Source organism: Gobio gobio (genome assembly GCF_949357685.1).
Source record: "Gobio gobio genome assembly, chromosome: 10".
NCBI classification, from domain to species: domain Eukaryota; kingdom Metazoa; phylum Chordata; class Actinopteri; order Cypriniformes; family Gobionidae; genus Gobio; species Gobio gobio.
Window position 1 is genome coordinate 47,485,152 of NC_137116.1, and position 12,734 is coordinate 47,497,885.

Sequence of the window (12,734 nt, forward strand, 5' to 3'; positions counted from 1 at the left end):
TGTAACCTCATATTTCAAGTCTTCAGGACATAAACAATGCGGCTGCAAAACACATTTATCAAGCGTTTGTTGTAGAACCGCCTTGTTCGAGTAATACGCCTCCTCAGTGCACGTGAACCGTCCCATTTTGGACTGCTGTCATGTATTGTTCTGTGTATTCCTATGAAAGATCACCTGGTCCTCTGCTCCTGGACAAGTGTCTGGATGTGTGAATCCCTGCCAAAGCTCGCTCGCGGTATCTCTCCGTGAGACAGAAGTTAGAAGAAGCTCCTCTGCGTGTGTGCAAGAGGGAGACAGTCTCATTGGTGTTGTTGAAACTCTCTTGATGAGGCTAACTGAGTTGCCTAAATATAGATTACAGTAATTTACTTTCAAACAACTCATTTTCTGTGTTTGACATGTCCATTAACCCTGGCTAGAAAAATCATTAATTTTTCACCACTGAAGACATTAGTCATTTGAGCGACTTTCATCGCTGTCTGCCGCTCGGACCGAGACGGATGCAGAGATCACGCAGTTCACGTCTGTCCGGCGCACACGTGTCCTCCCACGCACATACGCTCATGCACAAACCGCACGGCCCTCTCCTAAGTAGGGTGGCTTATCGCCGGCTGTATTGTCCCTCACAATGTGAGGTAATTAGGTGTCCTGTGCGATGGCTGTCTCTCGCGCTTTCTTTCTGAACGCCGAGAGAAATGGACCTGTCAGTTTTCTGGCACCAGAGAATTCAACAAATGGTAAGCAGTAATGGCTTCCTTTGTGTCCCGGCGAGCCTTTGCATCGACGGAGACGCATAAAAATAAAACGAGACTTTTCTCTTCTCTTTCGCCCACACTCTCCCTCTCCTTTCCCTTTCATTTGCGACTTAAGGACGTGCGACACGTTTGTTAGGGAAAGTGTTTCTTTGACTGCCGCTGAAAGAGGCCGTTTAGATAAAAGCGCAGGTAAAGAATCCCCGAGTCGGAGATGTGATGCAAACATCCTGCCTCCGTTCTATTCGCTCTATTAAACGCATTGTGGGAAGGGAAGTCGAAGTAGCGAAGTCACTCCGCAGTGGACTGCGTCCTTTCCAAGGACATCTCCGCAGAGCAGCAGCAAGCAGAAATCCCTCCAGCCTAATCCTACATTACTGACCTGTCAGCATCACATCCACTCCTGACAGCAGGTGCTGAAACACACACACATACACACACACTTTTAATCATGCGCGGGAAGTACACATCTCCCTACCCACATTCTTATGAGCCTGTGAGCTGCGATTGGGCGGAAGGCTGCCTGTAGACCCATTAAACTGGCCTTAAGTGTTTGCTCTAGATGAAGAAAGAGGGTTTGACCACCAAAGGGTTGAATATGTGTGTGTGTGTGTGTGTGTGTGTATGCGTGTGTGTAATGGGAGAAGAGGGTCATTGTTAGCTGTCATGCTCTGGTGCTCCGTTTCCTTTACCTGTCAAATCCAGTGAGAGCGAGAACGAGAGAAAAAGATGGAGAGAGGAAAGAGAGTGACCCTTCAAAAACACACACAGTCCTCTGCACTGACGGATGATGACACTAGGTGACTCCGAGCAGGGCATCACACTTATCTGAAAGTCTCAAAAACATCCCAAAATACAAAACTAGTCCACTTGAACGCATTGAGGCCTCTCATACCCCTTTTCCACCAAAATGGAGCTGGTGCTCTGCAGACCGCTCTTAAAAACCAACACTGGCTTGAGAACTGAGCGATCACATTACAGATGATATTCCTAGGTACCCACAAATAGTCAAGTTAAAGGTGCACTATGTAACTTTTCCATCCGCTAGAGGTCGCCTATTCAAAACAAAGGCGTAGCTTAAATGGACATGTGGTCTTCACCTCACAGCTGGTTGAAAATAATCGGGATAGGACTCGGGCAGAGATCATGTTCATGGATGCGATTATTAACGTTACTGTAGTATGAAGCAGAGCAGGACTGAGTGCTGTGGAGCTGAGCAAGGCTGCTGGAGCGATTTGTTAAAGGTGCCCTAGAATGGAAAACTGTATTTACCTTGGCATAGTTGAATAATAAGAGTTCTGTACATGGAACTAACATACCATGAGCCTCGAACACCATTGTTTCCTCCTTCATAAGTAAATCTTGTGTTTGAAAAAGACCACTGAAAAAACGGGTGAATCCCAACATAACACAGACTGTGACGTAACAGTCGGGATCATTAATATTTACGCCTCCCCAAATTTGCATATCACCTACTAGCCCATGTTCAAGGCAGGCAGTATTAACGTGGACCTGCACGGCCCAATCATCAGAAGTTCTGCAGGTATTGTGAAGATGAGGACAATATAGTGAAAACGGCAGATCATGGCTGTAAATGTTATGTTCAGGCTGTGCAGGGGATGTGAGCACTTTTCATGCCCTTCCCACAGAACAGAACTCTCAACAGACATGGTTGATGTTGATCTATAACAGGATACCGCAACAATTTAATTCAAAGTTATCAGTTTGCTCTGACTAGTGTTCATTTCGTTAACGAAAAAATTACGAAAAATGTCCATTGACGACCTTTTTTGCCATGACTAAGACAAGACGAGATGACACAAACGTCCTTAAATGATTATTGTGACTATATAAACATGCAATATCACTGACGAAAAAAGACGAGACTAAAATGTAGTTTAGAAAAATAAAAACTTAAACAAAAAGCAGAAGCGTTCAAGTGTTCGTGCTTGTGGTTGCCAGATTTCAGTCATTTAAATTCCCCAATCAGAGCTTTTCTGTTAAAAAAACACGTATTCTATCCTGTGTTTTACTTAAAATGTGCAATCTGGCAACCATGTGCACCAACACCAATAAACAAGTAAGCTGCATTTCAGCAATCTCCATTTGACATTTTCTGCTTGAAGTGTCATTCAGTCGGTCTGTGTTCTGTCACGACTCACGAGCCGCTTGTGCTGTTTGTGATTGTGTTTGCTGAATAACTGCACTTCAGAGCTACAGAAATGAGCCAATCAGAGCAGAGCTCATCATTATTATTCATGACCCTTCCAAATAAGGCAAAAACAAACCATTTCATTCTAGGGATAAGTCCTAGGGTTGTAAATGGACCTGTAAAACTGTATCTGGAGTGTTTTTGCCCTAACCAAAGCCACATACTGTACCTTCTATGTAGATATCAGAGAACAATATTGTATCAATGCATTCTAGGGCACCTTTAATAAGATGAACGCAACACACGCCTTGCGAGCAGCGGGACTTTTATTGTGCCACAGTCGCTGGCGCCATTTCCGCTTTTCCGGTCATGAGTATGAGGTAACACAGCTCTGTTTATCATATTAGATACATCTGAGTGTGTTGAAAATGATGTTCTGATGTTACTCTGTGCGTTCGCTCGGCGGCTGCTATGACACTTGTTGCACACTGCAGTTTCTGCAAAACCGGAAACCGAGGGTAATGCAGATATGACGCAATTGACAGGCGACTCCCTCACACATCCCTGTTCCTTGATTAAAATAGCAAATTTCTCATGATTTACAAATAGTTGGAAACATTTGGGATATTGTAAGTACTCAACTGAACAAAATATATAACAGGCCTAGTGGTTTTTGGATATTTTACTGCAAAAATGTTACATAGTGCAGCTTTAAGTATAATATATAATTTATGTATGTTAAATTTTCTAATTTAAAATCAGTTTGTGAGTAGTACGTTTTAATTTAAAGGGGCTTAGAAAATTAAGTGGCTAGAGTTTACAAGTCTTATGTATTATGAATACGTCTGCTAACTTGGAGTTGATTTTTCCAGCCTGGAACTACCTTTTCTGTAATGGAAGCAGGTGGAATGGTTTCAGATCAGCACCAGAGACCTTGAAACACAATCTGTCTGTCTCATCCCGCAAATAAAGCTCAGCGTCACCTCGTGCCTTTCTATTTTCCAGGGTAGAACCTTTTACCTTCACGGAACATTCCATCAAAACACCTCCATCCCAAAAGGTACAGCTTCTGTGCATAACTGCCGCAGTCTCATTTTCTTTAATGCTACTGATCGCCTCATTTGGCCAATGAGAGCGTTCCCGACCAATAAACCAGCTGTCGTATCTGATAACTAGTAGATGTACATCTCGCCTGCAGGCGTGGGTGATGTTTGAACCCAGCCGGACACACCAATGCAGATACGGATCTGGCACTGCAAGCAAAATGTGCTCCAAAAAAAGAATGCATTAAGGTCTTGGGTATAAATAACTAATGGATGGAAGAGATGGATTATATTTATCCAGCTCAATACAGCAGGAGTATATCAGTCTGCCCTGACTCACACACCTAATGATATCTGGCTTCAGCCCATTACGGACCACAGGCAGCCTTCTTATAAAAATACCCACACACGGTGAGCTCAGACTGGGGTAGAGAGAGAAAGCCGCCCCTGTGGCCTGCCAGGGCTCAGGACTATCTGAGTCAGCTTCTCTGCTGTTCTATGAAAGTCACCTTTCTCCTCCTCACACAAGGATGAGAAGCAGACTTTGAGAGGAAAAGCGAGGTGGTGTAACATTGGAATAATTGTGCTTTTATGTCGGTCTGTGTAGTAAGACTATTTCCCATGTGGTGTGACCGTTTAGAAAGGTGAGGTTGAGGGTGGCCGTAGCTTGTGTGGGCTGTTTGTTTCCTTTTGGCTCAGGAGTGTCTCATTTCATATTGTTGGCTGTAAACTGTTTATTTTCTTCATTCCTGGTGCTATTGTGCACGATTCATCAGTTAACATTTGTAACATCATATAACTATACTTAACCTCTGAAATTACTTTTCTTTTAGGCTGGGATCACCTAAAAGGTTGCACTTTGTTTTACAGTACATGCACTTTCAATGTACTTGCAGTGTACTTACTGTTGGGTATCGGTGGAATTTGAACAACTCCGGTTCCGATTCTGCTTATCGATTCCGATTCTTATCGATTCCAATCAGGTAAAAAAACCTTAGATATCATTCGCATTTATTCTTATTGCAAAACATTTAATTGTAGCTGAATACCATGAACAAAAATCAACAGGCTAAAGAGCACAAGAAACTTTTGCCTATGGTTTATATATACCATAGCAAAAACAACTACTAATATACATTTCAAGCATTATTAGACAAGTTATTATTCTTAGTAATAGTCATATAATATAATAGTCATTATTAAGACAAGTAAACACTCAGTAATTAAAAAAGAACAAATAGACAAATTAGCAATTGCACAAATAAATACAAAGATACGTTTGAAATAAACATTTTCAGGTATTCATGTACAGAACCTGCAATCAAATATAAAATAACACTGCACTTTATTAATAAAATATAGGCTATACATTACAAATATAGTCACAAAAGTTATTCTGTCTAGAACAGCGAGTTAATTTTTTCGTTGTCTTTTGTTGTTTGATAAACGTTATCATAGAGATGCATCAGGAAAATCTGCCGTCACTTTAAAAGCTGCACAGATCCCATACTGTTGCACATCCGTTTTCATCTTTTCTTTTCAACTGTCTTAAAGGGACAGTTCACCCAAAAATAAAAATTTGATGTTTAACTGCTTACCCCAAGGGCATCCAAGATATAGGGGACTTTGTTTCTTCAGTAGAACACAAATGAAGATTTTTAACTCCAACCGTTACAGTCTGTCAGTCGTTTAATGCATGTGAATGGTAACAAATGATAGTATGAGAACTATGAGAGTAAAAAAAACATGCACAGAGAAATCCATATTAAACCCTGCAGCTCGTGGCGACACATTGATGTCTTAAGACATGAAAACTAACAGTATTTATATATTTTTTTACCTCAAGTACAACACTATGTCCAACAGCCTTCACTGCACGATGACTTCCGGTGAGTGAGGTCAATGTACACGATATGGCGTAGAGATACACGCAAGAGATCACTTCCGGCGCTATATGTCTATGCGCCAGATCGTGTCCTGACCTCACTTACTGGAAGTCATCGCGCAGTGAAGGCTGATGGATATAGTGTTGTATTTGAGGTAAAAAATTATAAATTCGAAATTGCATATTAACATACTACTCCTACTATTTCATATAAATATTCGGCAGGAATGGCAAGAGTAGTATGCTAGAACGCTAATCTCATTTCAGCCAGGGTAGATCCCGGCACACTGACAAATTTAGATCTTTGTTAAAAAAAAAAAAAGGTTGGGGACCCCTGGTCTACGCCCTTTTTAAGGATATAGGAAATGCAAACTTTCTAAAATCTTACCATTTAAATATTTTTTCATAATTAAATAAACAATTTTAATTCTTTTCTGTTTTATTTTGTCATGTTGACTGGTTTGGGAAGTCTGTTTCATTTTAAATTTAAAGCCATCAGTAAATGAGGAGAGACAGATTTTTGCTCCAGAGCGAGACAGATAGCTGACAAACATGCATGCACTTTATGTGTGAGTCCGCTCATCTATATGACGCTCATTTATTGATTTTTTTTTTCCCCCTGCATTCTTCAAGTCTCCACTCATAGCTTATGTACAGAACTCAACTTCAGTTTGCTCTGCTTTGAATGTGACTGATAAGAATACTTTATTCTGAGAGTCAACGCTTTTCGCCATAATCCCTTGACAAAGCTTTGACATCTTTGCAAGATTCTTCTTCACTTAAATTGTAACACTAAATTATGTGTTTTGTGCGCACAGGGCAGTTGACTCTGTAAAGTCGTTTTAATCAAGACTTCATAGAGACATGATTTGAGTCCCTGCCGCTTGGAAGATATGAAAGTCTGCAGCCGTACCATTCTCTCTCTCTGTGTGTCTCATGGTTCTGTGCATTCTCTCTCTGATTGCCATAAGAATGATTGTGATTGGATTGTCACTGATTAAAATGGTGTTGAATTACAAAACTAAGTGTCTCACAGAACAAAGCACATTTTAGTATGTGTCTGAAATAGGTGTTATGTGCTATTTACAGATCAAGAATGCTTCTTTCTACTGAAGTCACACAAGTACAAAAGTGACAGAGTGGATTGTTTTTACCATTGTATTTAACTGTACATAAAACTGTACATAATACATATGTATATATATACACCGATCAGGCATAAGATTATGAACAGGTAAAGTGAATAACACTGATTATGTATTCATCCCGGAACCTGTTAGTGGGTGGGATATATTAGGCAGCAAGTGAACATTTTGTCTTCAAAGTTGATGTGTTTGAAACAGAAAAAATGGGCAAGCGTAAGGATTTGAGCGAGTTTGAAAGGGCCAAATTGTGATGGCTAGACGACTGGGTTAGAGCATCTCCAAAACTGCAGCTCTTGTGGGGTCTGCAGTGGTCAGTATCTATCAAAAGTGGTCTAAGGAGGAACAGTGGTGAACCGGTGACAGGGTCATGGACGGGCAAGGCTCATTGATGCACGTGGGGAGCGAAGGCTGGCCCGTGTGGTCTGATCAAACAGATGAGCTACTGTAGCTCAAATTGCTCAAGAAGTTAATGCTGGTTCTGATAGAAAGGTGTCAGAATACACAGTGCATTGCAGTTTGTTGCGTATGGGGCTGCATAGCCGCAGACCAGTCAGGGTGCCCATGCTGACCCCTGACCACTGCCGAAAGCTCCAACAGTGTGACGTGAGCATCAGAACTGGACCACAGAGCAATGGAAGAAGGCAACCTGGTTCGATGAAACACGTTTTCTTTTACATCACGTGGATGACCGGGTGCATGTGCGTCGCTTACCTGGGGAACACATGGCACCAGGATACACTATAGGAAGAAAGCAAGCCAGCGGAGGAAGTGTGATGCTTTGGGCAATGTTCTGCTGGGAAACCTTGGGTCCTGCCATCCATGTGGATGTTACTTTGACACGTACCACCTACCTAAGCATTGTTGCAACCCATGTACACCCTTTCATGGAAACGGTATTCCCTGGTGGCTGTGGCTCTTTCAGCAGGATAATGCGCTCTGCCACCAAGCAAAGGACTTACAGGACTTAAAGGATCTGCTGCTAACATCTTGGTGCCAGATACCACAGCACACCTTCAGGGGTCTAGTGGAGTCCATGCCTCGATGGGTCAGGGCTGTTTTGGCAGCAAAAGAGGGACCAATACAATATTAGGAATGTTATGCCTAATCAGTGTATATATAGTATATCAGTCTTTAAGTGTATTAACATAACTTCATTATGGCAGACTTCTGTCTTGTGGAGAGGTTCTGTGCTGCATTCACATCAGAGCAGAAATGAATGAATGTTCAGTGTGTGGCTTCATGAATCTGATTTACTAAATGAGATTGTTGCTACTCTTGCATAAGTAAATGAATTGCTGCAGTTGCTGAAATTCGTCTGATGATAAATTCTCTCCGTTCTCTCTTTGTCAGTGGGAAATACAAGAGGTGACTGCTTATATTTTCTATCTGACAGTAACCTTGATGAGATCTCCTCAATGATAGTCCGAAAGCAGATTACGATCACATTTTTGTATGTATTTTTGACTTTTTGCTTACTCATACATGATATTGCACATTGAGGGCCAAAACATATGGCAGAATAAAGTTTATTTTAAAAAGTGTTGTTAACCATGTAGTTTAGGGCTGGAACGACACGTCAATGTAATTGCTCGCGTAAATTAATCGATTTGCGTGGAATGCATTGATTTGTGGCACTGTTTAGGGTCATCCCCATTGATGGCATATGCTGAAAATCTGCTGTTATTACAAAAAATATAGAGCCCAATCTAAAGTGTGGGAATTTTTTTGAAGGGGTGGTTGATCAGCTTTTTTCGAAGGCTTGATTGTGTTTATGGGGTGTACTGTAACATGGGTTCATGCTTTGTTTAAATTTTTTTCACATATTTTACCTTTATTCTACACACTGTGTCCCTTCTTGTAAAAACGGCCGGATAGCTTCCCGGTTCTATGAAGCTCCTCCCTCAGAAATACGCAATGGGCTCAGATTGGTTATCTGGCCCAGTGTGTTGTGATCCGCTAACCGCCTAGTGCACGTTGTCTGGAAATGTCACGCCCCTTACCATTACGGGTAGTTGCATATGCTCAGGTGTACTGTAATAAACAATGGCAGCAATATTGCCTTATCAATTTGAGCCCAATCAGATCCAGAGAATATTAGTGAAGAGGATTGAGCTGAACCTGCGCAAGAACAACTGTTACAGGGCGTTTCAGAATGGCATGTTTTTTATTTGTAGTTGTCTCATACTTTGTAGATACGCTGTTATTTGTAAATGCTCCTACTGTTTATGTTAGCTTTTGATATATGGTCTAGCCTTATTAACGCTTGAGTACAGCATAATCGTACATACAAATAATCGTTCTAACAAATGATTCCACAGTTCTCAAAGGGATTATTTGATTACAGACTGGATCTATAGTGATCGCTACTGACTGTTGAGCACCGTTAGTTTTGTCTTTATACAACGAGTGTAGCCATGTATCTGTCGCCAGAACGATGAGACCATTACGAAGACTAATCATGGATTTATTACAGTGGCCATATCAAACACAGAACCATGTTTAGCGTGCCTGTATTAACACTGATCACTTAAACTTCAACAAACACCAACATTCGAAGTTCGCTAGTGGGATTAAAAAAGAATTTTGTTGGTGTTTGTCGGATAATTTTTAATTAGCAATTAGGTATCTGGCTTGTAGAGCCAACAGCGTTTGCCTTTGTTTACGCCCTTGCTACAGCATAAAAATATCGATAGAAACTATTCATGGGAAACACATCAACAAAGAATGAAACATACTTACAGGTTGTGGCCTATAAACATCAGCTTCTGCTTTTAAAGTGGGAACTGCTGTCCTCCGCAAAATGTGCAACAAAGAGAGCTATATTTGCATTATAATGTTCAGGAAGGTTCAGCGTTTCGACGGCATGGTAACAACACTACTAATGACTCTTCCTCTTCTCAACATGGCCTTTGTTGCGTGTTCCCGGGGGCGAGGTTTATGTAAATTTTAGGGTTAGTGATGTCACTAACCCACGAGAAGCTTGTTGTAGTCCCTACCAGCTGTTGGTTGTAGTCCTTAAAAAAGCAATTTCTTTAAAATAAAATGTCCCTTTTCTTTGAATTTTGAGTGTCGCAACTTTGCAGGTGTTTTTTATGCTCAAACAACAAAATTACACACTAACTAAAGTTGTTTTTAATCCAAAAATAAACAGAAAATGAAGGTATTTCGGCAGCCCCTCACAGACAACTGCCCTATGTAAACATAATAAAAACACTAATATAAATGTCCCAGGCCTGGTCCTCTATCCCCTTGCATTATTGTCACTCCACCTTTTATGCTCCGGGAGCTCCTCCGTAATGCGCATTAGCATTGGCGCCACCAGCCTCACACTGTTCCCACGGCTCTCGGCCCGCCCTGTTTGCCACACTTATCTTTTGTTTTAAATAGTATAATTAGTTAAAAGTTAGTTACAGTTATTATTTATTGGGGGGGGGGGGCTGTTTTTTGAAAGAAGATAGTCCATATTGGCTTACAGTCAGTAGTGTGCACAATGTTAATATTGTGAGTCTCTTTTCTTGTTTTTCCTCTTCAGAGAAGCTAACTTGACTTTGTCCCTGTGGCTCCTTTTGAAGGTGTTTTCGTTTAATCTTTTCCGTAAAAAGATTTTGGCCCGGGGTCACAGATCACATCAGGGTTGTTTTCCGACTCACTGACCATTTAATCAAGCTAAAGTCCATCGCCGCGGCCCCCCTCACTCCCTGCTTTTGTTTGCCCCTCTCAAAGGTGAAGTCGCTCTTTTCGACACACACCTCGTGGTCCTGTTTCACGCTGCACTTCAGCTCCATTGACCAATGGATCACCTTGACCCAAACTCTGGAGAACTCTCAGAACAGAATCTCGCTTCTTTTCCACCCTCTCAGATTTGAACGAGTCGGCTGAAAGATGTTTTTTATCAAAAGGGTGATGAACCAAATCTCTAGAAATTGTTTACTTTTCCTTTTTTTTTCCTTCTTTACTTTGAATGAGGCTTTTTGAGATGCAGGAGTGTGTTCACTCTTACGCTGCTACACAAAGTACTTTTCATTCTCTAGTTCTTTAGTAAACCATATATGCATAAGAAGCACTGGTCCCAATTGATATTAAGCATCTTAGACTATGTACTATAATGAATTATATTTAAATGAATCATTTGATACAATGCACTTATTTGTGTACTTACTGTACATGTTTTTACATTGAACTTATATTTAAAAAAAAAATACCTGCATGTAATTAAAGCTGTAGTTAATTTCTGTAATTACATCTATTATTACACTGTTGAGTCTTCCGTTACACCTTAACCTACCCATACCACCAAGCCTGTCCCTAACCTTACCTGTATCCCACCTCAATAGCAGCAAAAGTGTTGCAAGACAACATGAACAGAATAATTGTTATTATTAATTACTTATTTTTTGATGTAAGTACATATTACCGGTAATTAAAGGAACACTCCACTTTTTTTGAAAATATGCTCATTTTACAAGTCCCCTAGAGTTAAATAGTTGAGTTTTACCGTTTTTTGAATTCATTCAGCCGATCTTTGTATCTGGCGGTAGCACTTTTAGCATAGCTTAGCATACATCATTGATTCTAATCAGTCCATTAGCATCTCATTCAAAAAATGGCCAAAGACACTTTCAATATTTTTCCTATTTAAAACTTGACTCTTCTACAGTTACATCGTGGGCTAAGACCAACTGAAAATGAAAAGTTGCGATTTTCTATCGGCTGAATGGATCGGCTGAATGGATTCAAAAACGGTAAAACTCAACTATTTAACTCTAGGGGACTTGTAAAATGAGCATATTTTCAAAAAAGGTGGAGTGTTCCTTTAAGATTCCTAATGTTATGTGTGACCGAAGCACTAAAGATTTTGGAAGCATCGAATTAAAAATGGAGAAATATTAAACTACTTATTTAAAAATGTAGACTCTTTTGGCACGTTTTGCTTGTTTCAACTCTCTGATTGGTGGAATTTGCTGTACAGCATCATGGGTAATGTAGTTTTTCCACCACAAATTTCGCTGTTAAACACAATTATTTTAAAACTAAGTTGAAATAATGCAGGCTAATGGCTTCAACAGAAGCAAATAGTAAGACCGTCTTTAAAGGTTTATGAAGTTTTTACTTCCGTATCCTGATTGTTGCACTCTATTTTCACGTAGCATTGTTTTTCAATCCTGAAACCCACTTTGTGTCATGAATCCCTAAGAATATGTGAATTAATATGTTCATCCAGTTCTTTTAAGCTCAGTTATTACATTTACATTTACATTTATGCATTTGGCAGACGCTTTTATCCAAAGCGACTTACAGTGCCCTTATTACAGGGACAATCCCCCTGGAGCAACATGGAGCAAAGTGCCTTGCTCAAGGACACACTGGTGGTGACAGCTGGGATCGAACACCTTCTGCGTGTCAGTTCCATGGTTTAACCCACTGGACCACCATCTCACATATTACATGCTTTGGTCACTGTAAAACCTAACAATGAAAATTACTAAAAGAATCAAGTTACAGTAATTTGACTCAAATATAACTGAAAGTCCATTGCACTTTATAGAAAAGCAGAACTCAAACCGAATAAGTTATAGCAGATTTCTAGTTCCTGACATGCTTAGCTTCAGACTCTGTAAGGAGAGTTGAGGCTGTTAACTGCAAGAGAATTGAGTTCATTTAATTTTAATCAATACAGTGACGTTTCATCTGCACAAAGTATTTGAATGGAGTGTATATCTTAATTATAGTATATTATGAAATATTTTTAGTGAACTT

General features: G+C 40.3%; 1 protein-coding gene across 2 annotated transcripts in view; it reads left to right on the top strand.

The window, feature by feature from the left end:
* Nucleotides 1–12,734, top strand: part of agbl4 (AGBL carboxypeptidase 4) — a 498,974-nt gene that overhangs the window by 123,834 nt on the left and 362,406 nt on the right. The window contains exon 1 of one of the 2 annotated variants that reach the window (XM_079826733.1): nucleotides 619–737. The exons of the other annotated variant lie outside the window; for it this stretch is intronic. Coding sequence (XP_079682859.1) covers nucleotides 696–737 — 42 coding nt within the window. The 5' untranslated portion in view covers nucleotides 619–695. Of the gene's footprint in view, nucleotides 1–618; nucleotides 738–12,734 lie in introns of those variants that run through there. 2 annotated transcript variants of the gene reach the window in all.